This window comes from Sciurus vulgaris (assembly GCF_902686455.1).
Source record: "Sciurus vulgaris genome assembly, chromosome: 2".
NCBI lineage: Eukaryota > Metazoa > Chordata > Mammalia > Rodentia > Sciuridae > Sciurus > Sciurus vulgaris.
In genome coordinates this window covers 191,485,467-191,511,847 of record NC_136462.1, presented here as the reverse complement: position 1 = coordinate 191,511,847, position 26,381 = coordinate 191,485,467, and the positions used below count along the sequence as shown (strand labels likewise).

Here is a 26,381-nt window from a genome sequence, read left to right as displayed (position 1 = left end):
CCAGGTGACTTGGAGAGGCCTTTGAGAAGGGCACTTGGAGAGAAGCGTGCGGAGTGGCCCTGCTGCTCGGCCTCGGCTGCCTCCTCTGAGGGCCTTTATCCCTTCCTCCTCGCAGACCCACTCCTGGCTTCAGCCGCAGGCGGCACAGAGCCCTCTTTTTGGCTCCGCACTGGCCCTGGCCGGGCAGCACACTGCACCTGAGCTTTCCAGAACCCGCGGCGTGGGGGCGGCCGGCCTGGATGAATAATGTAATGGTCGGCCAGCGGCCTCCCAAGGGCGCAGGCAGCCGGTTCCTCCACATTCCGGAGTGTGATCTGGCCTCTTGCGAGGCCGCGGCCCTCAGCCACTACCATGCCGACCGCCCTGGGCCTGCCCTGCTGAGCGTGGTGGGGGCTGGCGCTTTCCTGGAGCGGGTTGGGCCCTGCCTCTTGGTAAAGTCGCCAGGAAATCCCTGGTCGGACACTGTTGTGTTTTGTCCCTGAGGCCTCATCCCAGCTCCCAGGGAGAAGTGAGGTTGCCGGGTGCTCAGGCTGCTGAGAGCTGGACGCCGAATCCCTCTGCCAATCAGCCCCTCTTCCCTGGGTGGGAGCAGGCTCAGCTCGCGCCCTTTGGTGGCATTGCGCTCTGTCGAGTGTGAGAGGCTGTGTAGGGGAGGATTCTTCTCCCACACCCAGGATGGCCTTCCCATTTCGGGGAAGCACATCCGAACGCAAGACAATTGGAAGCAGTTATTAAAACACCAAAGCATGTTCAGCATGCACACCACAGACCCCAGCCCCTTCTCCTCGCTCTGGCCTGCAGAGCAGCCGTGACTCCTTGTATTTATTCACATTCGCCTCAGTAAATGGCTCTTTGGTGCAATGCACTGAGGACTTTCAGCTTAGCTGTGCTGCTGTCGAGGGTGATAAATTAGAGGCGAAAGCTCTGGGATGTGAAGGCAGGTCTCTGCCTCAGACTGCCTGGTTGCAGAGAGGTGATGGTGTTCTTGCCCCACCAGGCGACCTAATGCATCCAGGACCAGGGCTGGCCTGGTAAGTGGTGACTCTTAGCCTGTCCTCTCTGCTTCTTCCTCCTCCCCCTGGGAGAGGCTGCCGAGGAGCCGGAAGCAGGAATGTCTGTGGAGCGAGCCTCTGTCTCTTTTGGAAAGGCCAGGCCAGGCCCTCTGGGGAGCCAGGCCTCCTCCATGGCTGGTAAGTGTGCCCTCCTGCGCTGCCTGCGTGGCTTGCTTGGTGTTGCGCTGCCTGCACTGTCGGGAAAGGACACTTTCCCAAGTCCAGAGGGACCCTTTTATGCACGGCCTTGTTTTCCCCTTCAGTCCATTTCCTGGTTCTGGGAGGGAGCTCCCCTTCACTGGGGGCATCCTGAGAAACAGCAGGAGAACGTGGAGGACGCCCCGCCTCTAGTCCTGGCAGGCCCAGGCGGGCAGGCGCCGCGTCCTCCGTGGGTTTCTGTGCTCTGGGGCTCGTTCATTGTCAAGGAGAGGTGTTGAGACTCACGTGGTGCTGGCGGCTCAGTTCTACCCCCAGCCCCGTCCTTCGCCCCGATTTCTGCTCTCTGCCAGGAGGCAATTCCTGGCCTCTTTTGGATGTAGGTACTCCTGGTGAGGCCCCAAGACTCCTGCGGCGGAGGCCTGCTGGGGTGCCTGCCCTGGCTCTGGCGGGCGCTTGCTCTGGGAATGATCAGCCCTGTCGACTTTGCTGTTCCTGGGAAGGCAGTGCGTGTGGCCTTGTTCGAGGCGGGTTGTGCAGGAGGCTGGTGGTCACTGACTGCTGTCTGAGCTGGTGCCACAGCCCCTTCTGACCCTTCTCTGCCCGGACCCAGGAACCCTGGCATTTTTATAGTCTGATTGAAATGCGGAATTCGCATCCTCGGCTCATTCCGGTTTCCGGATAGACTGGTGTTTTCGATAGCTGCAGACTGTCTGTGGGGTTGGTTGAATGTGCGCTTAGGGGAACGCAGGCTCTGCTTTGGGTGCGGGTGGCCGTGCGGAGGAGGACGGTAGGAGGAAGGAAAGGTGGACTGATTGAGGCAGCTCCTCAATCCAGTGCTTCCTTTTTTCCAAGTCTCCTACGGAAAGTTTGAGCAAAGTTAACTTATCTCATCCTTGGGTAACTCTTCAGGCAGCTTATCTCCATCTTAGAGAACGGCACAGAGAGGGTGAGTATCTTCCTCACGGTCACACTGTGGGAAGAACAGAACTGTGGACTGTTTATGCCGGAGAGCAGTTTCTGACCCCCTGTCTTGGTCATCTGCGACCTGGTGCCTGACCACTGTGTCAAGTGACCAATTGGTTCCAGTTTGCCTAGGGCCCTGCCAGCGCAGGTTGTCCCCCTGCTGCTGAGGTGGACAGTGGACATGGCTGTCCCACTTTTCTTGCATTCAGGCCCCGGCAGACTTGCCACAGATGTTGTTAAGGAAATTTAACACCCACAGAAACAGAGGCCTGGCCTTGGCGCTTCAGCCCTTTCCCTGGAGGGAGGTGACGGTCCTTGTCGTGGGTGCTGTTTCCTAGACCCAGGAGAACATCCAGTGCTGAGTCAGGCACCGGATGCGGGTGGGGGACAGGGTGCCCGGTGTGGCCTGTCAGGGAGGCCTCGGTGGAGATGGGGAGGGGAGTGGAGGCGACCTGGAGCGCCAGCCTCTTCGTAGCATCGGGTAGGTTCTGGTGCCACCCACTGAAGACCGGGAGGTGGAGGAGCTCCCGGGGACCCCGGGGACGGTCTTTGTAGAGAATGGCACCGGCAGCGAGCCACACCCCTTCCTCCCAGTTCCTGCAACTCTCTGTTGGAACTTCCCTGCCCCCAGCTCCATCTGCAGTTGAGAAAAAGAGAGAGAAAAGCAGAGTGAGCAGTTAGGCCCTGGAGCCCGGCCTGGGAACCGGGGCCCAGAGCTGGGGATGAGGCCCTGCGGGGCGAGGCCTGCGGCGCGGGGTTGGGACCTGGGCCTCAGAGTCAGCATGCCGCCTGGGCACAGTCCCCAGCCCGCGACTCAGCAGCTGTGCCTTCTTGGGCAGGTGACCTGGAGGGCACCGCAGGGAAGCGTTCTGAACAGCGCCTTGCTGATCGCATGTGACAGAGGACAGTCTTTGCTGTTAATACCTGCGGCTCAGGAAAGCTCAGAGGCCCGGTCAGCTTGAAGGATGGATTCAAGTCATGGGCGGTCAGGAATTGCCGTGCGGGATCATTTTTGGTGGCTCCCAGGGCAGGTTGGGGAAGGCTCTGCCCCACGCTTGGCGGATCTGAGGAAGGCGCCCTGCTGTCCGTGCCCCGCCGTCCCCAGGCTGCTCACCCACGGGATCCCACTCAGGGCCAGACCTATTTTTGGGGAGTGGGGAGGCAGAGGTTGCTGGTGGGCCAACCCCATAGAGTCACGGGTCTCACTAACCCAGAGAAAGTGTCCCAAAACAAAAGGAAGAATCCCTTCAGATCAAAGGTGACCCTGTCCCCCAGCTGCAGTCTGAAGTGACTGTTTGTCATCGTTCCAAGTTCACAGATGAAATGTGCTTAGCAATACGGCCTCGTCAGAATTAAATCATTAAAGGAGAAAAAAAAAATTTGACTCAGCTTTCTGGAAAAGGTCCTTGTGGTGGCTTCGTTACCATGACGACAGCCAGGTTTCTGCCACCACACTGGCACCACCAGAGAGGCCTGTTCCCCGCTGAGGGCTTGAGTCAGAGCTGACCCGCGTCTCCCGCCCCTGAGGAGGCAGAGCCCCGTGGCGTTTCCCGGCACCTCTGCCTGCGAGCGGTGGACGGCCCTGCTGCTGACAGATGGGTCTGTCGTTGGAGGCTATTAAATTTCTGCCCCTTGGATACAGCCACTGAACTCTCATGAACTCCGGGGGGAATCGGGGTGTTTGTGACAGCAGACCATCGGGGTTTTTATGTTCTACTGAAATGAAGGCTAGGAACACTCTTCGTTGCGGGTGACCCTGGGCCAGACCTGTCCTTGCGCTGTGCAGGGCCTCTGTTTCCCCTTTTGTGTCCTGGTGGGCTTGGGCACACCTGCGTTGGTCGCTCTAGGTGGTTGATGAGAATATTAATTTCTGGTGTTGTTTTGACTCTTTCCCATGGAATGAAAAGACTTTGAATTCGAGGGACTTGGAGATCTCCTGGCCCTGTGGTCTCTATCTCTGGGTCACCTCTGAGAAGCCTGAGTCGGCTGTGGGCCCTCTGCCCAGGAAGCCATGTCCACGTGCAGAAAGGTGCCCCGTGATCCACGGTCCCCCAGTGCTGACGTGGACTCCAGGCCAGAACGTCTACCTGGGTCCCTTTCTTTCCTTCTTTTCCCATCTTGCAGACGAGGCCCTGAGGCCCTGAGAGGTCAAGACGCTTGCCCAGGGTTCTTTCTGGTTTAGCCTCATTTGCAGCCTGGTTGCCTCACTGGGCTTCTGTTCACGGGGTCCCAGCAAGCGAAGGAGACGTCTCAGCACTCTGGAGCACACGTCCCCTGACACAAGACCTCACGGTCCACCCCAGACACACACCCAAGAGCTTCTCAAACTGGGTGCATCCCAGTCCCTGGGCCTCCTGTGGAGGGAGGGGGCTGGGCCCTCTCCCACTGTTTCTGACTCTCTAGATCCAGGCAGGGCCCAAGAATTTGCATTCTAGTATATTCTCAGGTATTGCTGCTGCCAGTTACCATCGCCCTGGGGGACCTCAGCCACGGAGATAACGGTGTCAGGAGGAGCCGGTGCTGTCCTGGCCTCAGGTGTCATCTGAGCACGGCTGGGCTGGGCTGATGGCCATACCCTGGGTGTCTGGGGTTGTAATGGAAATGAGTGGCAGAGTGTCGAGGTGGTCCTTGCAGCAAGGAAGAGCTGTCCCTTCCAAAGTCCGTTGAGAAACACTGGAAACACCCTGTTTTTTTCCCTCTCCATGCCCTTCCTCACTGTCCCATTGGAGAGTCTTTCTTCTCTCTGAATCTGCTCAGAAACATACAAACCAGAGCCTTTGCCCGATTGCTTTCTCTGTGTGTGTTTTGCGATGCTGGTGATTGAGCCCAGGGCTGCTTTACCACTGAGCTACACCGCAGCCCTTTTTATTTTTTATTTTGAGATAAGGTCTTGCTAAGTTGCGGAGGCTGGCCTTGAACTTGAGATCCTCCTGCCTCAGCCTCCCGAGTTGCTGGGATTACAGGTGTGTGCTGTCACACCTGACTCAAAAGAGCTTTCTTAAAACATTCATACTCTGACACCGGAGCAGAGTTATTGCGGTGTATCAGATTCATGTAGAGCAGACCCCAAGCTCCTTCTTGTGGTCTTCAAGCCTGTAGGGATCCAGTCCCAACTTCGTCTACCTGGGACGTTTTTTAATCCTCCTATTGGGCCTCCTATTCTGTTCATTAGGGACTTTGGTTCACACCTGCTGCTTTTTTTTTTTTTTTTTTTAATGTGAAACTGAACTTTATAAATACTTTCAATTTTCCTTATTTTGATAAAGTCATCCAGGCACATAGTGAATACAATACACAAAGGTATACAGTGAAAGATAATCTCTCCCCACTCCCTGCAGATCTCCTTCCAAGGCAGCCACCTGCCCCCCTGTAGAGCCCGGCTGTACTTTTGTGTTCAAGCAGGAGTGTTCAAGGACTGATGTACATGTTACATCTTTTATGGGTCCATTAATGGTGCTGGGTACATGTTGCTTTGGCAATAGGCACCGAAGCTCGGAGATCATCTGTTCCTGGGGAGGTGCCCTCTGATTCCTTGTTTTTGCAGTCCTGGGGAGCAAACCAGAACCGCACACATCCCCGGCCCTTTTTATTTTTTTCTTTGAGACAGGGTCTCACTAAGTTGCGCAGGCTGGTCTTGAGCTTGCCATCCTCCTGCCTCGGCCTCTGAGCTGCTGGATTACAGGTGTGCAGCACGTTGCCTGGCTGCCTCATCTTTCTTAAGGGCTGGATCACTCCATTTCACTTGGAGCCTGGCTGTTTGTTTGTGGACATGTAATTCGTTTCCAGTTCTGGGCACTGGACCCTCTTGTATCTGCTCTGCTCTGAGACTCTATTTATTGAATAGTTTCCCGGAGGAGCCTGTTGAGTCAGGCTGTGTGGAGAAAGTGAACCTTCCCATCAGACAGGGAAGTGGGCCCTTCTGGGAAAGCCGTTTTCTCTGGGGGACGGTGCCTATCCCAGGTTGTGTCTTTTTAGTGAGCTTTCTCACTAACTAGCTCTTGTGCCTTGGGGGGCAACCCTTTGGGCTCTCTGGGCCTCCACTTGGGTGTCTGTGGGATGCTCCCCCAGGCCCTGGGGTCTTCACCCTCAGGATGCCTCCGGTTAGCATTGAATTTCCACCAGGGCTGGGTCTGCTGATCATTTGTCAGAACTTTCTGGGGGCCTGCTGGTGAGGCAGGAGAGGCCTGTCACTGTCAGGCCTGGGCATCCCCCAGAGGCTGCCTCTCCTTCTGGTCCAAAGGGTGGTCTTGCATATGGTGGCGTTGGACTGGTCCGCCGCCCTCTGCAGACGGGAGATGTGGATGCACAGGTATTTGTGCGTGCGGAGACTTGCCTGTGGTGCAGCTGGAGGAGGAACTATTTGGGGATCGTCCTCTTCCTGCACTGCACATCCAATCCCACCCGGGTGCCCTTGGTGTGCTCTCTGCTGTCCTGGTGTCTGTGGCCTCTGTTCTTCAGGATGTCAGGTGCACCCAGCCCTGCCCCTGCTGTCCATAAGCTGAGGATACCACCTTGGGGTACGGGACGGAGTCCAGTCCTTGCAGGTGAAGATCGAATGGATGGTGGTCAAAGAAGGTTTAGATGAGATGCTGGGAGACTGGAAACGAGGGTGGTTTGATGAGAGCGGGTTGGTATTTTTCAGGTGAGAATCAATGAGAATGTAATTTGTATTGATTTCTTTGGACGAAGGTCTCAAATAGACCGTCCACTGCTGAGCGGCTGGGAGGACTTCCCGGGGGCCGGGTTTATTCTTTTTACGCAGTTCTGCTTTGTTAGCTTAACGGACATGAAGGGTGGTGTCCTCTCCTGCACAGAAGCGTGGGTGCCTTCGTTCCCCTGCTGTGCGGCCTTGGTGACCTGGTTTTCGTTGTTTCCTGATTTGCCATCTTTGTGGGTGTGGAAAAGAAGTTCTTGGCCATAAGAACAATGCGGGCGCCTGTGTGACGGCTCCTAGGAGCTCGGTCATGGTCCTGTCAACAGGGCCCGTCGGGAAGGGAGCCGAGTGTGGCAAGACGGAGGACACGTTCCCACCCAAACCGGGGCGACGGTTATTCAGCGTTATCTGATGCCATGAGGGCCTGTGGGCCCTGAATTTTTTGTTTTGGCAACCAATCAAGGAGTGGGGTGTGGTGTTCATGCCTGTAATTCCAGCTCCTTGGGTCGCTGAGGCAGGAGGATCACAAGTTCAAGGTCAGCCTGGGCAAGACCCTGTCTCAAGATAAAATCTTTTTTTTTTGGGGGGGGTACTGTGGGTTGAACTCAGGGGCACTTGTCTACTGAGCCACATCCCCAGCCCTATTTTGTACTTTATTTAGAGACAGGGTCTCAACGGAGTTACCTCGGACCTTGCTAAGTTGCTGAGGCTGGCTTTGAACTCACAATCCTCCTGCCTCAGCCTCCCAAACCACTGGGATTACAGGTGTGCACCACTGCGCCTGGCTCAAGATAAAAATTTAAAAAAGGGCTGGGGACATAGTGGCAGAGTGCTCCTGGGTTAAATCCGCAGTACCACCACCACAACAAAACCCACGTCATGCAGGCCGAAGAAGCCTGACCTCTCAGGCAACGGAAAGGGGAGCAGGCGTATTCCAGGAAGAGGGATCTACCTGCAAATGACACTGGGAATTTGGGGATAGAGTGCACTACGTCACACTCACACCCTCTGGGGGATCCAGGCCGCCCCGACTGCTGTAAATATGTGGTCCCGTGCATCTCTTTCAGATCCTGGTTCTGCAGACAGAGCAGCCCAGAAAAGGAAGTTCCCCAGCCCGCCACATTCTTCCAATGGCCACTCGCCACAGGACACCTCCACAAGCCCCATTAAAAAGAAAAAGAAGCCGGGCTTACTGAGCAGTAACAGCAAGGAGCAGGTAAGGCCGCGGCTGGGCGCGGCGTGGCAGCGGAGCCCCGGCCAGCGGGCCGGGCCAGGGGCAGCAGTGCTCGGGGCTCCGCAGAGCCGGTTCCTGGCGTTTATTCAGCAAGCTGCCCTGGCCTGTCAGTCATTTGCATGTACAGAAAGGGCAGCTCAGAAAGGGCCTGTTTTAAGATTTCCAGGTTTCAGATCTGTTTGGGGACAGAGCAGTGACCCAGAGGAGACGAGGAGATTGTTCTTTAGCGGGGTTGGGCTTGTCCTTGGTTTCTTTTCTCGCACTCCTAGGCCTGTTTCCCCGGGCGGCCTTAGGATTTTCCCCTGCTGACCAGCGCTGGGCAACACGGCTCTCTGCCAGTCTCTTTCTCATCTGTAAAATGAAGGGTTGAGGCCCCTGGTAAGAGGCATGGCCCCGGGTCACCCTCCCTTCCTGTGCACAGGCTCCACCCTCCCCTGGCTGATGGGACTGTCAGAGGCTGGAAAAGTCTGTTCACCATCTTGGCTCATCTAAGGGACCTTCTAGCTTTAACATTCTCAGATGTTCGATATTCTGAATAGAAAAGTGAGAGCCCTTGGGTGGACTCAGTGGTGGAACGTGACTGTCCCCTCTGGACCGTGAGGTCACGTGTTCTTGTGTGTCACATGTTCTTCAGCAGGTTCCTGGTGACCCCCTCAACTATCTTGTCCCTTTCTCGTACTGGAGTGGTCCCTGGGGATTGACGATTGCATCAGACGAGGTTGTGGCTTTCACGGGAAGAGACCTAGCAGCGGTTCAGTGTCCAGGCCGGGGAGAGGTGTGTGTGTCTGAGCACAAGTCTATTTTCACTCTCAAAATTATAGAGCGAACTGCCAGCTCTGCCTTCCACGCCGTGGCTGTGGGCAAGTTAGCCTCCTTGCGTCGAGTTTCCTCATTTACTGAAATGGGGATCACGGTGCCGGTGCCCAGGCCACGGGCCGTCAGGAGGACTCGTTGAGCTCAGGGACACAAATAGCAACAGCAGAAATGGAAAGCTAGGCTAGGCTGCATCCCAAGAAAAATAATTTCACATCTGATCCGGGAAGCAGGCCGTTTCTGTGGAAGCGTTCTAGATCCCTGCTGCCTGCTGTCTGCACGAGCCACGTGTGGCTCTTGAGCCCTCAAGATTGACCAGTCTGATGGTGGAACTTGGCTTTTCCTTTTGTAAAGTGATGTGGCTGCCTGTGGCTTGCAGCTGCGTGCTGGATGACCCAGGCCCGGTCAGTTAGGGATCCCACTGGAGGAGGAGAAACTGGTGGGTCCTCAGTACACTTCAATTTGGGGTAAAAATAGCGTCTGATGACACCAGAGCAGAGTCTGCCGCATGTCACCCGCGGTTGCAGACATCTGTCATGTTTATGCCAGACCTGCTGGGAAGGGCTGTGTGCGTCACCATTTTACAGATGAAGACACAGAGGTTTAATCGCTCCCCATGTCTCAGATGCTGGTGACGACCTGTTCCAGTCACCCAGGAGCCATCTCATAGCTCAGACTGAAGACTCAGAAAGAAAACGGTGGCCAAAGAATCCTCAATCCTCAGCCACCCGTTCAGCTCCTGAGCTGCCCTCCCTTACCAGTTCCCAGAAGTCTGGGGAGCAGATGTCCTTCCCGGCGGGGATCAGTCCTTCCCTCTGCCCTCCCTCTGCCATGCACACGCGCACAGCCACCATGGGAGTCCCCACCTGTTCTCTCAGAACCGGCTCATGGTTCTTCTGGAAGCGAATCCGCTCGGGTACTCTTATCCTTGTGTTCAGGCGTTCCGGTAGCACGTAAGCCTCAGGCCCCATCTTGTGTCTGTGAGTTGGTGTCCCCCCATTTGGACCAACAGCTGCAGAGAGTTAGCCAGTGTGCAGAGCTGTGTCACCCCAGGGCTTGACGCAGGGCGGGAGCTCAAGCATGCCGAGAGCCTTCAGCCGTGGGCCACAGCAGGCCAGGGGCAAGGATACCGGGCCCCAGCCCGCCTGGGTTTCCTGTCTTCTCCAGTGTTCACAGAGGAGGGAAGTGCTCCATTTGGACCCAGGGCTCTGTCCAGTCTGTGGAGTCTGGGAGACTCACTGTGTGGTCACGTTGGTTGCTTCTCTTTGGGCTTCAATCATGTCATAAAATAGGGGTTTGGACTAGAACATCATAAGGTTGATTGCACGTTTGATTTTCTGATCTGAAATTCCAGGGCACGAAGGCCAGGAGACTTTGATTGGCAAGGGTGGAAAATCTGAACTGCAAATGGGAGACGTTCCTGACCTTTGACCCCGTGATTCCCAACAGCATATAATGTCGGCAGGGCGGCCGATATTCTTCACATGCCGTCTCTGTCATCCTCATAGGGAACTTAAAAGACATGACGCAGGGTACTTACCTTCTCTTTCCCTTCCCTTCCCCAAGTGCTGTGCTTGATCAATGTGTTATGATTCTGTCGGCCACCAACCTCTGAGGACCTCAAGATTTCAAACAAAAGCTTGCATTTCGGGTCCTTATGAACACTAAGAGTCAGTCTTTTTAATTTGTTGTGACAAAGCACCACGGACTGGGCTGCTTATCAACAGCCCGGGTTTCACTTCTGGAGGCCGGTTGTCTGAGATCAGGCACCATCTTGGTTGTGTTTGGTGAGGGTCTTCTTCCAGGCTGCAGGCTGCTGGCTTCTCGCTGTGCCTTCATGAAGCAGAAGGGGTAAAGGTCTCTCTGTCCCCCTTGATAGAGCACTAAGCCCATTCATGACCTAATTAGTGCCCAGAGGCCCCGCCTTCCCATACCAACATGGGAATTTTGAGGGAGACACACCCATTTAGACTGTAGCACTCAGCAGAATCCAGCAACAGCCAGAGCTGGGCAGAACCTGCGCTGTGGACACTGGGCCAGTGCCGGCCTGTGGCCGCACTCCCCACCCCTCCCTGCGGTGTCACAGGGAGTCAGCTCTGCTCAACCCTCTGCCTCTGGTCTGGGGGAGGGATGAACAGTTTTCTGACTTTTGTCTTATGTCAAGGTTCTCTACTTCTTTCTTCTTTTTTTCTTCCCTTACTTTTTTTCCCCCCTGTGTTCCAGTATTCTGGAAAGAAAGCCATTCTGGCCTTATAGGAAAAAAAAAAAAAAAACCACACATTTCCATTTTTGATGGAGACATTTATCATCAAGAGGTGTGAGTTGAGTTCATTGACCTTTTTGTCCAATTTCACATATTGGGAATTCAGAACTTTTAGAGGGAGGCTTTCTTCTTTTTTTCCTTCCCTTTTTCTTTTTGTGGTGGTACTTATCAAACCCCGGGCCTCCTGCATACTAAACATTTGTTCTACCATTGAGGTGTAGCCCCAGGGGGAATTGAAAAAAAAAAAAAAAAATCATTTTTCTGGTACTGGGGATTGAGCCCAGGGTTGCCACATCCCCAGCCTTTTGAAATATTTTATTTGGAGACAGGGACTCGCAAAGTTGCTTAGACCCTCACTAAATTCCTGAGGCTGGCTTTGAACTTGTGATCCTCCTGCCTCAGCCTCCCAAGCCTCAGGGATTACAGGTGTGCTGCAGCACACCCAGCCCCAAGGGGAGTTTAAGAAGAGCTAAGGATGTTACTCAGTGGTAGAGAAATTGCCTGCCATATAGGAGGCCCTGGGTTCCCTCCCTACCACCAAAAAAGAAAATAAGATAGAAAAACCTCAACCCACAAAAACACAAACCAGCCCGTCTCACGGAAGTCCTTGCTTGGACTGGGCAGTGTGCTAGCTGCTGAGACGTTTGTCGGGGCCCCCGTGGTTGGCATGGGCTCTGCCCTTCCCCTCCATTCCACTCGCTAACAGGTGGATACAGTTTTCCTCACTCCAGGGTTTGGTTGTTCCAGGGCTGTGTGGCACTTGCATACTTTGTAGTCAGCACCCACGCGTTCACCAAATGCAGGACAAAAGCTGGTATCCGGTTGCTGTCACTCATCTGTGCTCCCCGAGTGCCCTCTGTAGGAGCTTGAGTCTGTGGCCTCCCCATCCACCACACCGTGGCCTGGCGCACAGTCAGAGCACCTAATCTCTGGTTGATGTAGGCTAGGTGTTAACAACAGCCTAGGGGCCAGGAACTTGTTTTTATAAATAAAGTTTTATAAATAACTTTATAAATAAAGTTTTATCGGCACACTGCTACATTCCATTTGTGCATTGTGTGTCTTGTTGCAACACAGGGCCAGAATTGAATACTTGCAGTAGAGACCGATTGGCCTGCCAGGCTCGCCTCTTTTTACCATTCTCGCGGAACCCTTTGTAGAAAGTGTTGGCCCGCGCTTGGTATGCACTGAGAAGTGAATGGATGGGTCTTTCCCACTCGTCTGGTTATGCCAGGCTGTGGAAGGGCAGGAGAATAGACATTCTCTCTCACAACCTGTAATTATCCCATGGTAACACAGGTAGTAACCTGTCTGCCTTGCTATCAGGCTGCTTCCTGTAGGGGAGGAAAATCATAACTCATTTTGCCTGAAATGATTTGCTTTTCCTTTTAAAAATGTTCCATGTTTGTTATCGGGTTATTTTTATGGAGCAGGTAACACTTACAAGCAGCAGATAAGGAAAGTATCTGACAAGGAGATTAACCAGGTGGCTGCTTCTCAGCACCCCAGGCTGCTCCAGGAATCTGGAGAGGGGCGCAGCCTGGCTGCCCTGATCCTCTGGGGACAGCCACCCAGGGTGGTGGGGCGAGAGAAACTTAGTGCTGAAGGATCAATAACCCAGCTTCTGCTCAGTCCCCAGCACCAAGAAAACAAAAAAACAAGACCAAAAAGAACAAAAAGACCCGGCTTGTATTTGACAGTGGACCTGGTTGCAAGATTAGCTGCCATATTGAATCCTTCCAGTTTTACTTGGAACTTAACAACTTTTCTTGTATTATTATCGTCGTTATTCTTTGGTACTGGGGATTGAACCATGGGTATTTAATCACTGAGCCAGATCCCCAGCCCTTTTTATGTTTTATTTTGAGACAGGGTCTCACTAAGTTGCTTAGGGCCTCGTTAAGTTGCTGACCTGACTTTGAACTCGATTGTCCTTCCTTAACTTCCCCGAGCCACAGGGATTGCAGGCCAGCACCATCATGCCTGGTCCAAACTCTTTTTTTCTTTTTCTTTGTTACCAGGGATTGAACTCAGGGGCGCTTGACCACTGAGCCACATCCCCAGCCCTATTTTGTACTTTATTTAGAGACAGGGTCTTACTGAGTTGCTTAGTGCCTCGCTAAGTTGCTGAGACTGGCTTTGAACTCATGATCCTCCTGCTTCAGCCTCCCCAGCCACTGGGATTATAGGTGTTCGCCACTGTGCCCAGTCCCTACCCTTTAAAAAAAATTTTTGGCCGCCTTGTGTCTGCGCATGGGGCATGTCCTGCCAAGTGCTGGGACAGGTTGGTGCGGAGAGCCCCTTGCCCTGGGAAACAGGGCCCCCTCTCACCTGTCACGCAACGCATGTTTGCGGGTAACCTGGCGCTAAACCACTGGTAGATGACCTGCTTCTGGGTCGGGGTTTTGTAGGTAGCAGAGTAGCTTCCTTGGTGCGATCTATTGAAAGTCAGCTCTTGACCCAAGGGTTTATAAGAAAAAGCATAAACAATAGACAAAACAAAAAACAACAAAAAAAAGAGAAAAAATTTATATTTTTTTGAGACAGGGTCTCGCTAAGTTTTGATGCTGGTCTCATACTTGATCCTCCTGCCTTGGCCTCCCTAATTGCTGCATTGCTGGAGCGCACCACCTTGCCCAGATGTACTCTCATTAGAAGGGAGTTGGGCATAGGAAATGTGACTTATCTTACAAACCCATACCAGCACCTCAGGAGACCCCACTCAGGGTAGAAATGGCTCTATCTGCTTGATATGTACAACTTGCCTCTTCTCCCCCTCCCCCCTCCTCCCCGAGGACCCCGCCACCCATTTTCCCAGCAGACACAGACCTTCTGTACCAGTGGTTTCAACCCGGGGCAGTTTTGCCCTCCAGGGAATGTGTGGCAATGCCTGGAGACATGGTTGGTCGTCACCGTTTTATGTGTGCGTGTCCTGGCATCTGCCAGGGACACTGCCGCAGAGCCCGCGGTGCACAGGAAGCCCCCTCCGCAGTCTGCTGACCCCACCCGCCGCTCGCGCTGATGGAGAACCTGCTCCAGGCGCTGTTTGCCCCTCCCGTGAGGTCCCCAGCCGTCTTCCTACTTTTCAGGTTTTTTTCCCTTCCAACATTTTGCAGTAAGTAACGTTCCCGAGCTTGTTGTCGGGGGAAGTCCCTACACCATCCGAATCCCCCCAACGAGTTCTGTCTTGAGTGGAGCCCGGGGACCAGGCGTGAGTCCTTGCCCTGCGCTCAGAGGTCAGCGGAGTCTGGAAAGGAAATCATACCGGGCCGAAGAATTCTGCATTCACTCTTAGAAGCAGCCTTTTACCCGTGGGACTGGGAGCAGGGAGGGCCAGGGAGGCTGATTGACAATGACCTGCCTAATGAGGGTCTGTGAGGCTCTTGGTTAAGGAGGGGTAGAAATAGCAGGCAGTGTGACAACATTAAACCTCAAGAAAAAGCCAGGGACAAGACGTGGGGTGCCCGCAATGTCAGCATGCTGCAGGTCCTCGCCCTTAAAGGAAGGAAAGCAGGTCTGGGGTGAAGCTCCGAGTGGCATGCCCAGGGTGCACGGGCCTTGGTCTTGATCCTTACCACTGCACAAAAGAGCACCCGCAGCAAACCCCACCATCCCCCAAAGTGATGGAAAGGTATTAGTCATGAGCAGTCAACACTGATGTTGCTAAGAAATAACATGATTTTCAGTCAGAGAACTATTAGAGCTGTTTATACATGAGGTCAGTATTAAAAATGTAACTTTTTTATGTACCAAAAATAAACACTTAGAAAATGTAATGGAAAAATGATTCTTATCCATAATACCACCCAACTAATGTATGAAATCTTTCTGGAGGAAAACCATGACAGAAAATAAAAAACAAAACAAAACAAAAAAAACTTGTTATACAGCGATATTTATTCAAAGGTAGGTAATAGGGATATGACTATTTATTTATTTATTGGTGTTACTGGGCATTGCATCCAGGGGTGTTTTATCCCTGAGCCACATCCCTATCCCTTTTTATTTTTTATTTTGAGACAGGGTCTCACTGAGTTGTCCAGGCTGGCCTCAAACTTGAGATCCTCCTGTCTCAGCCTCCTGGGTTGGGATTATAGGTGTGTGCCAAGCCTTCTCCATCATACCGCTAGTTACCAGGCTGTTTGATGCTTTATCATAGTTTTTAAGCAGATTCCATGGTAGAGTCCTAATGAGTTTCTTCTGAGTGATTTTATGTGTTTGGAGTATGGCTTTGCTGTGTTCTAGAAAACCTCACTGGAGGAACATTTCTCCTGACGTTGTGGGATGGGAAGAGGCCTGGCGTCCATGATTCTACCACCCATTTCCTTCCTATGTTGTTTGTCATGAAGAGTGTGGCTCCCCAGGAAATGTTCAAGATATGTGGCTTTAGGAAGGCTCTCATTGGTTCAAGAGTACTTTGTGCATTGGGGGGTGGCTCTGAAAATGGAAGATCATTTTTTGGTAACTTGAATCCAATTGCTGAGTTCTCCAAATGCCTACGGGGTGAAGGATCCCAGGCCACATGACCACCCTCTGTTGGCTTTGTAAATGTGAACCTGTGTATACGTTGGGCTCTTGACCACTGTAGCAGCATTGGTAATGGTGGCTCTGTGTTAAATGCACACCTTATGGCCTCTCATCTAACACTGCATAATCCCATGAAGTTAGGTGCCCTTACCTTCAATTTACAGATGAGAAAACAGACCCAGCAGTGGGGAGACATGTTCAAGGTCATGCGTCTGGTTAGCGGTAGTTAAAATTTGAACCCAGGAATGTGAGGGCCGCCTAGTGACTCTGAGATACTAGTGTTCAGTCTATGGCCTTTTAAAATGGGAGGGAGGGGGAAAAATCATAGCACGTAATGACCTGCTAATGTCCTGTGTAGTGGAGTAACTCCAGCTAGCATGACTCTTTAGCAGATGTGTGAAATGCTGTAATTTTCTTGTGTTGTTGTTGATGTACTTGTTCAAATTCCTGTTGAGAATGCACATTTGTTTTGAAACCAAACCTGTCTTTCTTGCCTACATTTCAGTCAGAACTAAGACATGGTCCGTTTTACTATATGAAGCAGCCACTCACCACAGACCCTGTTGATGTTGTACCGCAGGATGGACGGAATGATTTCTACTGCTGGGTTTGTCACCGGGAAGGCCAAGTCCTTTGCTGTGAGCTCTGTCCCCGGGTTTATCACGCTAAGTGTCTGAGACTGACATCGGAACCAGAGGGGGACTGGTTTTGTCCTGAATGTGAGGTTAGTTCCCAACGAATGAATACATTACCTGCTTCGTTTCCTCTCTTTTCTCTTTCTTCCTTTGACTTATAAATTTTCAAATAATTCAGATAAAGGGAAAAGAGAAGTTTCTTCCCTGCCCCCTGCTCTATCCTGGCCACCCGCATTTTGTACCGGCACCTGTGCTGCTTGCCATCCTGCAACTCTTGGAGAAAAGATCACGTGGAATATTGTTTTTGGTTCTTCTTGAGTCTTTGATTCTCTTTGAGATCTGCAGCTCTCTTTGCTTCTTCTATAGTGAGCGTCTCACACGTTAACTTTTAAATCCGTAACAGTTTACCCAGTTGGAAAAGATCTGCCAGCCAGCTTCTCCCTTTCTTGGATGCGTCCCGCTGCATCCTGGGACCAGCAGCAGCAGCAGCTGACCTGGGGAGACTGGTTTTGGTCCTGTGTTCTGAGCGGTGACCTTCTGATTCATTCTTTCATGCAACAAGTGTTTCTCAAGGGGGATCTGCTAGTGCCTCCAAACAGGCACGGATCATATTCTTTTTAGCAGAAAAGAACAAAAATAAAAATAAAGTTCCTAATAATGAGGTCGAAGAAAAGTCCAATTTGAAGACGGGGAGTAGGAAATTCAGGAGCTGCAGGGTGTCCCTGGAAGGCCTCCCTGAGGCTTGAGAAAGACTGGATGGAAGTGGGCCCTGCAGCCGTCTGGGGGCAACTTGCAGGCCGAGGGAGCCACCTGCGCAGGGTCCAGGGCAGGGTGAAGGCAGCCCGGGCTACTCGCTCCCTGTTAGGCCAGTTACTAGGACTTGCTTGGTTCTGAGGCGGCTTCTGTTCTTGGCAACTCCTGACGAGGATGCTCTTTCGAAGGCCGAAAAGAAGAGTGTCATCTAACGGTCATTTAGTGTAGCTGTCTCTTGGATTCCAAGGCACGTTGGCATGAGGTCTCAGATGAAGACGCTTTCTGGTGTGCAGTGGAGGGGCTGCCCGGTGGCTTCTGCAGAAAAGAACGCAAGTGACAGGACGGTGCCTCTGGAACCACTTCCGTGCAGGGAAGGAGAACAGAAAAGAGGTGGACGGAACGTGACCTGGCGTCGGGGTGGTGACGGCGGGGGCTGGAAGGGTGCCGTTCCCGGGGGTGCTGTTCCCGGGGGTGCCTCGCCCGTGGAGAGCGAGGTGGGCTGCGCTTGCCCGCAGCGTCCGGAGCTGGATCTTGCTTGGCGGCATCAGCGCGAGACCCGGGCCTCCACCTGTTTCCTTTTGTCCCAGTTGTTTCATCAGGTTGCAGAACAGATAGTGGCTTCTGTGGGCTGCTTCCTCTGCCAGGGACGCCTCTTTGTAAAGTGCCTGAAACAGTGGGGGTTTGTTGTCATCACGTGTGGGAAGAGCCCAGAGACAGGGCCAGCCCCAGCGGTTCCCCGACAGGCTCTTCCCCCCTCATCCTGGGACAATGTGTCCCCCGCGAGGCCATCAGGTGACTGCTTGGGGTTCCAGTGGCATGTGTGGGCAGACAAAGTCCTCTAAGAGGAAAGCTCTTCTTGCATCTCTTATCAACAAGCAGAAGCACTTTATCCTCACTCTCCAGCCGATTTGCCCTGGCCTCATGGGTGAGCTTCAGATCCCCAGTTCCTGTGCGAAAGGGGCTTGAAAATGCTTGCTGTAGCACTTCCTGTGTTGTGGGAGCCAGGCAGTGTCAGCTGGAGGAAGGAGCAGGGGGTGGGAAGCAGTGAGGGACGGTTGGGCAGGTAACCCAAGTGTTCTCCTTGGGTGGAACCTGGCAACATACTGGAATTCAAAGAAGCAGGAGTTCTGCGTGCACGCTCCAGGGCTGACTCTCTTCCAGGGTCCACCAGGAAGGCGGACTCCTGGGAGGACGACACATTTCAGGCTCTGGTAGCCAAGCGGTTAGCTGTGTCATCATGCACCCTTTCCAGCTTCCTAGTGACTCTTTAGTGGTCCTTGTCCTCAGCACCTCAGCAGCCAGCCAGACACATCTGAGGGTTCCCAGAGATGCGAAGAACGGAAATAGTCCAAACTCATCGAAGAAGACTTCTCAGCTCTCTTTTCACAGATGGTTGAGCAACATTTCATGGCATGTGAACTCCGTGTTGCTGGCCAGTGCACGGATCTTCTGAATCCCTGAGATATGCTGTCACATTCCCATGGCGGAATCTGCTTTCCATCATTTCTCTGTGTCCTCTTTGATGGGACTTTTCCTTATTTGACATCTCTTCCCGGTGGGAATAGACAAGTAGACTCTGCCCCTTAGGAAGTTTGCCCACAAATCCCAAGTGGGTTTACATCAGTGCTGATGGAGAACGAGGTCCTGTTTAATATCAGTCCACTCCCACCTCTGGATTCTTCCTGCAGGGAGCCCTGTCTCTTGCCGTCTGCGATGTCGTCATTGAGATGGTGCTGGGCCCGTTTTCTGCACAGTAGCTCAGAGCCTTAAGAGGCTCAAGATGAGCAGCTGATGAGAGTTCATCTTGGGAGATCACCCCAAATGCATTGGTGACCTTCCCTTTCACATCCCTTGCTTGAGAACCAAGGTTGTGACAAGGACCCTTTTCCAGATTCCCGTCTTCCTGTACCTTCCCCGGATCCTGTTGTCTCCCTGAGCTAGAAACACTTCCTTGTAAGGTAATCAGTGGGTTGGTGGCTTTCTAATGTCTAACCCACAGATCCAGTACATTATGGTCTAGTGGATCAGAGCCCTTGCCAAGGGAAACAACTATTCTGTTTTAGATGGGAATCGCTTTTTATGTGTGTTTAAAAACAAATGTAGAAGGAGAATGAACCTGGGGCTCGTGGTTTTCTTTTCTCTAACCGGATGTGTGTGTGATTTTTGACTCGTAGAAGATTACAGTAGCAGAGTGCATCGAGACCCAGAGCAAAGCCATGACAATGCTCACCATTGAACAGCTGTCCTACCTGCTCAAGTTTGCCATTCAGAAAATGAAACAGCCAGGGGTAAGAGGAAAGATCCGCCGATACAAGTGTACATGGAGCTAAGACTCTCGCTTAGTTCTGTTAGCATCCTTCCGTTCCTCGCCGGCTTGCTTTTCAGATACCTGCCCCTGCTCTTGGGATGTTCTTGTGTGTCCAAATTTTAAAATCTGTTAATTGGAAATCAGGTACGTTGCCATTCAGTGAATTCTCTCTAGTGAGCTCTCTGTGTCCCAAAGGAGTTTAGTCAGGAGATAACATAGTAGACAGTCAGGGGGGACCTAAAATCCTGATTGGACAGTCAGGGTGCTTAAAATCCTGATTGGTTGAGAAGTAAGAGTTCCCAGCCCATTGGCCAGGGAGGAGCTCCATGCTGCTTCCCCTGGCCTTGGTGGAATTCCCTTCCACTGAGAGTGGAGGGCATCCCAGTTGGTTTATAACTAAGGTCTGGTGATGGAATCTTGAAGTGAAATTCAACCTGGGAGATTTCCAGAACGGGCGAGAATTTGGTTAGTTCTGTCAATTTTGAAGTGAATTTGGCCGTACAGCCTTTGCCTCTTTTGGAAACTGTACAAGAGGAAGATTGCCACACTTGGCTGGCGGGCTGTGCCCTCACTTGGCACCCCAGCTGAGAGTGCCCGCCATGCCCTAGGTGTGTATATTTATCATGATAGTTTTCAGGAAGATGGCAGAAGAATATCTTGTTTCAAAACTAATGTGAGAGGGACTGGGTTGTAGCTCAGTGGCAGAGCACTTGCCTGGCATTTGTGAGGCACTGGGCACCACATTAAAAAAAATAAAAACGTAAAACAAAGGCATGCTGTCCATTTTGTACAACTACAAAATTTAAAAAGAAAATATGACAATACAATGGACATATTATGACTTTTTTTTCCCCGTACAGATTAAGAATGGGGATCCTCCTTTCTGATTTGCCCCCAAAGTACCCTGTGGTTTTTGTGTCATTCTTCATTTTGCTAATAAGTCAATGAATATGCAGACATGTAGTATCTTAGGGTTTTTAGTAATCCCTGTGGTTTTGTTTCTTTAATAAAATAAAACTTTTGAGATATTCTGAAATTTATTATGATGAAATTTAAGGCATGTCAGTTAGATATTAAATTAGTTACCTGTTTATCTCTTTAATAAAATCTCAATCAATGGAAACAAAACTGCTAATAGACTCAGTTTGGTTAAAAAATTCTTGGGCTGGGGCTGTAGCTTGCCTAGTATGTGAGAAGCCCTGGGTTCAATCCTTGGAACCATTAAAAAAAGAAAAATTTCTTTGTAATATTTTTTTACTGTGGAGTGATTGAATGCGACCATTTGCAAAATGAATCGATGATGTAGATTTGTCAATTGTCGAATTATAAACCAAAGGGCAAATAGAAGAGTGCTTTGCTTTCTCACACTGAACTGTTGGATGTAAAGTCATTCATGGCAGAAAGTTGCCAATTTTGTGGAAATGCCCGTGCTGGGGCTGGAACCCAGGGCCTGGCACACATGCCAGGCAAGTTCTCTTCCCCTGAGCCACACCCAGCCCTGAAGCATCTTTTTAATTTATAATGGTCAAACTTTGATTCTGGATTAAAGTGAACGCAGATGCAAAAGGAAACCTGTTCAGATTCTTTGCATGGGTATAATTTGGGATTTAATTAAATCTTTCAGATTTTTAAAAAATTGCTAAGTAAATACCACCCAGCCACACGCTGCTTTGCATCTTGAGCTGATTCAAGTAGGGCTTAAGCAAATGGATGAAGGTGAAAACTTTTTGCAGTCCTTGTACTGAAGGCAATTTGACCTCTCAAAGGAGGGATGAAATCTCGCTGTCTACATTTCCACCGTGTCAAAAACATCTTTTGGCACTCAAGGGACTTGATCTGGTGTGTCATCTTCAGGTGTAAACACATTTCACCTTCAAGTCAGTTTTGGTGATGGCTACCTCTAGGGTCAGGACCAGCTCTGAAGCGACCCACAGTGTGTTGCAGTTCTCAACCTTATTGGAAGAGGACAGAACCTGCTACTTGGGTGTATATTGAAAGCAAAGCAAATATCAGAACCCAAGCAAGTTCATGTGGGCCCAGGGTTGTCAATCCAGGCAGCATGAACGGTGGGCCAGGTGGAGCTTCCTCTGTCGTCCTCCGTGGGTCCCTCTAGAACTGAGCCTTCCCTTCAGCTCTTGGAGCCCTGTGTTGGGTCCCTGGGTGGTCTTCCAAGCCTGTGCATGTGTCCCTTTTCTCTTACAGACAGATGCATTCCAGAAACCCGTTCCGTTGGAACAGCATCCCGACTACGCGGAATATATTTTCCATCCCATGGACCTTTGTACATTGGAAAAGGTTGGCCTCCGTCCCAGAGCCTCGCTATTCCAGCCCACAGTTGTGGAGATGCCTAAGCATCTCCTTCATTTCCCATGTCCTATCTCAAGTTAGATTATTTCCCTGCCTTTTTCTGCTCTGGTTTTATTTGGAGAGAAGAACTCTCGCTCCTCTCACTTTTCTTCTGTAACGTTCTTCCAAGGACTGCAGTTGGGGCATTGAGAGATCTACTCACGGCACGTCTGGGAGTGATTCCAGCTTTTACCTGAAAGAGTCATACTTCTAAGAATTAGTGATTTGATTGATTTGCGCCTTACTTCCTCTTCTCTTTCATGCGGAGGTGCTAATGAGAGCAGCAGGAAGGAAGAAGAGAAAATTTAAGTATCTGGGAAACCTCCAGATTAGCAATAAGGATGTAGCTTCTTAGAATTGGCTTCTCAACTGATAAGGCTATTTCTTTAATGCCTGAAGGTGTTTTTAAAAGTCACATTAGCCAGGCGGTGGTGGTGCACGCCTGTAATCCCAGCCGCTTGGGAGGCTGAGACAGGAGAGTCACAAGTTCAAAGCCAGCCTCAGCAACTTAGTGAGGCGCTAAGCAACTCAGTGAGATCCTGTCTCTAAATAAAATACAAAGTAGGACTGGGGATGTGGCTCAGTGCTCGAGTGCCCCTAGTTCAATCTCTGGTAAAACCACCCCCATCTCCCCCAAAAAAAGTTTTTGCTAAAATTTCATGGTGAAAATTGATACTCATAACATTTTAGATTGTGCACAGAATCATGGTGCTGATTTCAAACCATTAGCAGCTAAATATAGGTAATGAAAGGCATCCTTGAAGAGGATGCATTGCTGGGCTTTTGGCGCATGCTTGTAATCCCAGTGACTTGGGAGGCTGAGGCGGCAGGATCGCAAGTTCAAGGCCAGCCTCAGTAACTTAGTGAGTCTCAGACTCAAAAATGATGTAAAAAGTAAAAAGGACTGGATGTAGTTGAGTGGTAGAATGCCCTGGGTTCATTTCCCAGTGGCCCCACCATACTGCCATCGAGAGTCCGTGAACGGTACATCCAGTCTGTTGGTGACATCGCACGCGCCCTTATGGTCTGGTGTGACTAAGAAGGCACTCAAAAAAGACAGCCGGCAGCCCGCTGCCCTCTGGGGAGCCGTTTCTTAACATTATGATACCTCGGTTTCCCCTTTGGTAAAGTGGGGTGATGATAAGTGCTTCCCTGAGTCTTCGTAAGGCTTATGGAGGCCTATGACTCTATAATAAATACTAAACAAACGCAGAAATCGTCCTCTTCTTGGAAAGAGCTGCTTAATAAGTGACCGCAGCATTACGAGAAGAAAATCCAAGTTCCTGTGATGAATCCGACGGGCGCATTATTTCCTAGGGTAGAAATGAGTCAAAGAGCATTAATTACTTTGGCACATGATGCTGAGAAAATGCCATGAGGACGCAGTTGGTGCCCGGGCTCTGTGGACTTGCTGCTTATTGTGCTCCGTGGCTTTTCTTCCCAGAATGCTAAAAAGAAAATGTATGGCTGCACGGAGGCCTTCCTGGCTGACGCCAAGTGGATCTTGCACAACTGCATCATTTATAACGGGGGTGAGTGGCCCAGACGGTTCCCGGGAAAGGGCGCGATGTGCCTGGCGCACATTCGCTGGTCCTCGGGAAGAATCAGGCTGCAGAGTCGAGCATCAGGGCTCCGGGGGACCGAGAGCGCTGCGTGTGGATGGGCTGGCACGTCGCGCCTGGTGAGGCCGCCACTCACTGTCGTTTCAAAACTCCTTCCGTGAAGGGAAGTAGAAACGTACGCAGTGGAGCGCAGAGATGTCGTGTGCACGTTCAGTGACTCCCACAGCTGCATGACCACGCACAGCCCAAGGAAGGGCTAGCCCTCTGATCCCCACCTGCCCCTTTCTGCTCCGGCTCTGCCGTCCCTCACGCGGCCTAGAATCCCAGATACGGGGAGCTGGTGGAGCTGCGCTCCACGCCTGGATGGCGCACCCTGCTGTTCGGGATTTGGCGCGTCTGTTGTTCGGTCAGTTTGTTCCTTTGTCACGGTGGTGTTTCTTCATGGCAGGCCGCGGTGGATGTCTTCACCTGGCTGATGCTGTGCACCTTTGGTTTGTTTCTGTGTGCGACTTTCATGGATGGAGCCGCCATGGACTGTTTGTGCCCTGCGCCTGGGCAGGTGTGCTCGTTCCCCTTGGCGGACGGCCTCGGTGGTGCTGGGTCATCCAGGGGGTCTTCTTCAGCTTCATGTGCACCCTTGTCAAAGTGTGTTTGCACAGGGGTCGAGTCAGTGAGCGCCCCGTAGGCAGGTCCCACGTCCTGGCCCCAGCCGGGTGGTGTCTGTCTTTTTACTGCTCTTTTGGCCGTTCTTGGGTGACGTGAAGTATTTTGTCTGTCACGCTGGTTTTGATTTGCCTTTTCCCGATGACTTAGGCATTGAGCCATCATTCCATGTACTTCATGGTCACGTATGTATTTGCCGGTAAAATATCCCAGTCTTTGTTCATGTGGGAAGCTGGACTGTCTGTTTTGTTGCTTGTTGCAGGAGTTCCTCCTGTTCTGGATTAAGTGCCAGCAGGTGTGTGTTTGTGGATTTAGAGGATGGAGGCTTGTGGCCAGGATGGAGGGGAGTTTCCATCTTATTTCCCTCTGGGCCCCTTCCCTGAGGTGGCCTTCTGTCCGCCTTCTGGCTGGGTGGGTCTGTGTTCTGCCCACCTCGTGCCCTGGTCTGCAGGTCGGCTAGTGCTTGTGCTGGGTGCTGCCTGCTGCAGTGACTCCGCCCCTCCACCTCCTGGCTTTCTTTGTGCTTCATCTTCTATCCTTCCCTGCTGCCCCAGGCCGCGGGGTCCGCGGTGGCTTAGTTCTAGCCTCTCACGGCCAGCCAGTTGAGAGCCGAGTCTGGTGGCATCCCACACTTTCTGAGTGGTGCTGTTAGTAATGGCTTGATATCTGCACCCGGAGGGGCTCCTCCAAGGGTGGACCTGCCTCTTGCATATGCGGGGCCAAGTGTAGACCCTTGGCCAGCGTTCTGTGAGCATGCGTGCTGCCCCATGAACGCCTCAGCGGCGGGGCAGGGAGAGGAGAGGCACTGGACGGGGAGAACGTAAAGATTCTGTTCTCTTTCTCTCACAGAGAAGGGCCCGTCCCCGCATGAGTGAGTGAGTGAGTCACGGGGAAGGCGAAGTGGTAGAGAACAGGGGACTGTGGGCAGTTCCTGGGTTTGTTGGCTACAGGGTCATCAGACTGAATAAGTTCAAGGCAAGCCGGATATCTCGGTATTGTGTGTGTTCGTGTGTGTGTTAAATCTCTTTGTCAACAAATGTAAACCTTCCAAATACCGTAAAGTTCAAAGAAAACGTGACTTTTCGACCATCTCATCCTCTGGTTTAGTGCAAAGGTGAGGATTTGGGTTAGACCTGGTCCCGTGCTCGCCTGGTTACTGAGTGTCTGGTGGGAGCGACCTGACCGTGGCTTAGGAGCTAAGTAGGCGACGTTCATCCCTGCTTCCCGTGTGGCCCCTGGAGGACTCTTCGGAAGCCCCTGGCACAGCCAACTTGGTGACGTCCGTGCCTCCTTCTTGGGTTGCTTGCAGTCTGGGAAAATGGGGACATTAAGGCTCCTCTCCAGGACTTTTGAGCCTGTGGAAGACCAAACCCTTTTCCAAATATGAATCCACGACCCAGGGAAAGCCACGGAAGTTGCTCAGTTTTGGAGATGACCTTGAGGGGTCAGAGACTGGTTGGTTTTGGTGGGTGAGTCATTGGGACTGGCGTTAGGGACCAGAAACTTCGGGAAACTGGTGTAGGAAAGTGAGTTAAAAGGTAGTCGGTGGACCTCTAATTGCAGGGGGGGCGTCACAGTGTTTCCGGTAGAATTAATCCTTTTTTCTTATTCCCTTAGGAAATCACAAATTGACGCAAATAGCAAAAGTAGTCATCAAAATCTGTGAGCACGAGGTACGTGTTTCCCGCAGAGCTATAGGTGCGTCCGGAGCGGGGTGCTGGGATCCGCAGCCGCTGTGTCTGTTCGTGGGGGGCCGTGGTGATTGTGGGTTTGGTTGAGGGGCAGACGGTGTCCCCCTTTCTTGAAGGAGGTAAAGGCAACAAAGAGGGGCATCTGTGGTGAACAGCCTCCTCTCCCAGTGACCCGGGGGAGGAGACGCAGCGCTGTAGTTTGCTCCCTGAAGTCGTGGTCCCCGCTGGGCTCCTGAACTTTCCGGGTTGTAGCTAGAGCTCACCAGTTCTGGCCCTGGCTGCGCAGTCTGCGGCTTGGGGTCGGTCTCCTTTCTGTCCTCCTGAAGACGACGAGGTTGGGTTCTGATGTACAGGGGAAGGTTTTGGAGGGTGTCTAGCTGTCCAGGAGAGTCTGTCCGCCCGCAGAACCCTGCAGCTTGGGTGGTAGGGTGTGGTGGACCTCTTGGGCTTGTGATCCATGTAGGGGGACAAGATGGCAATCAGAGTGGCCAGGGGAGGCCTTCTTCGTCACCTGTGTACAGATGACACACCGAGACCTGTCCCTGGGCTTCCCTTCCTTCCTTCCTAAAGAGAACCTACCTGGCTGCCATCCATGTCTGCATGTGTCTCCCTGTCTACAGAGAGAGGAAGTGAGAGTTCTATAAACTGCTGTTTCACTTCAAGTTTGAGTATTTTCTATTTTCTGGGTAATTAAACCCACGGGAAGAACTGAGTTTTTCATGGCTATGTAGTATCCACGGACATTTTTGAATAAGTCC

General features: G+C 52.0%; 1 protein-coding gene across 22 annotated transcripts in view; it reads left to right on the top strand.

Moving 5' to 3' along the window:
- Positions 1-26,381, top strand: part of ZMYND8 (zinc finger MYND-type containing 8) — a 105,638-nt gene that overhangs the window by 24,337 nt on the left and 54,920 nt on the right. For 14 of the 22 annotated variants that reach the window (XM_079127924.1, XM_079127925.1, XM_079127921.1 and 11 more), the window contains 6 exons: positions 7,896-8,044; positions 16,171-16,389; positions 19,228-19,341; positions 21,564-21,656; positions 23,152-23,239; positions 25,550-25,605. In XM_079127924.1, coding sequence (XP_078984050.1) covers positions 7,896-8,044; positions 16,171-16,389; positions 19,228-19,341; positions 21,564-21,656; positions 23,152-23,239; positions 25,550-25,605 — 719 coding nt within the window. The other 8 variants (XM_079127914.1, XM_079127912.1, XM_079127909.1 and 5 more) reach the window with 5 other exon arrangements.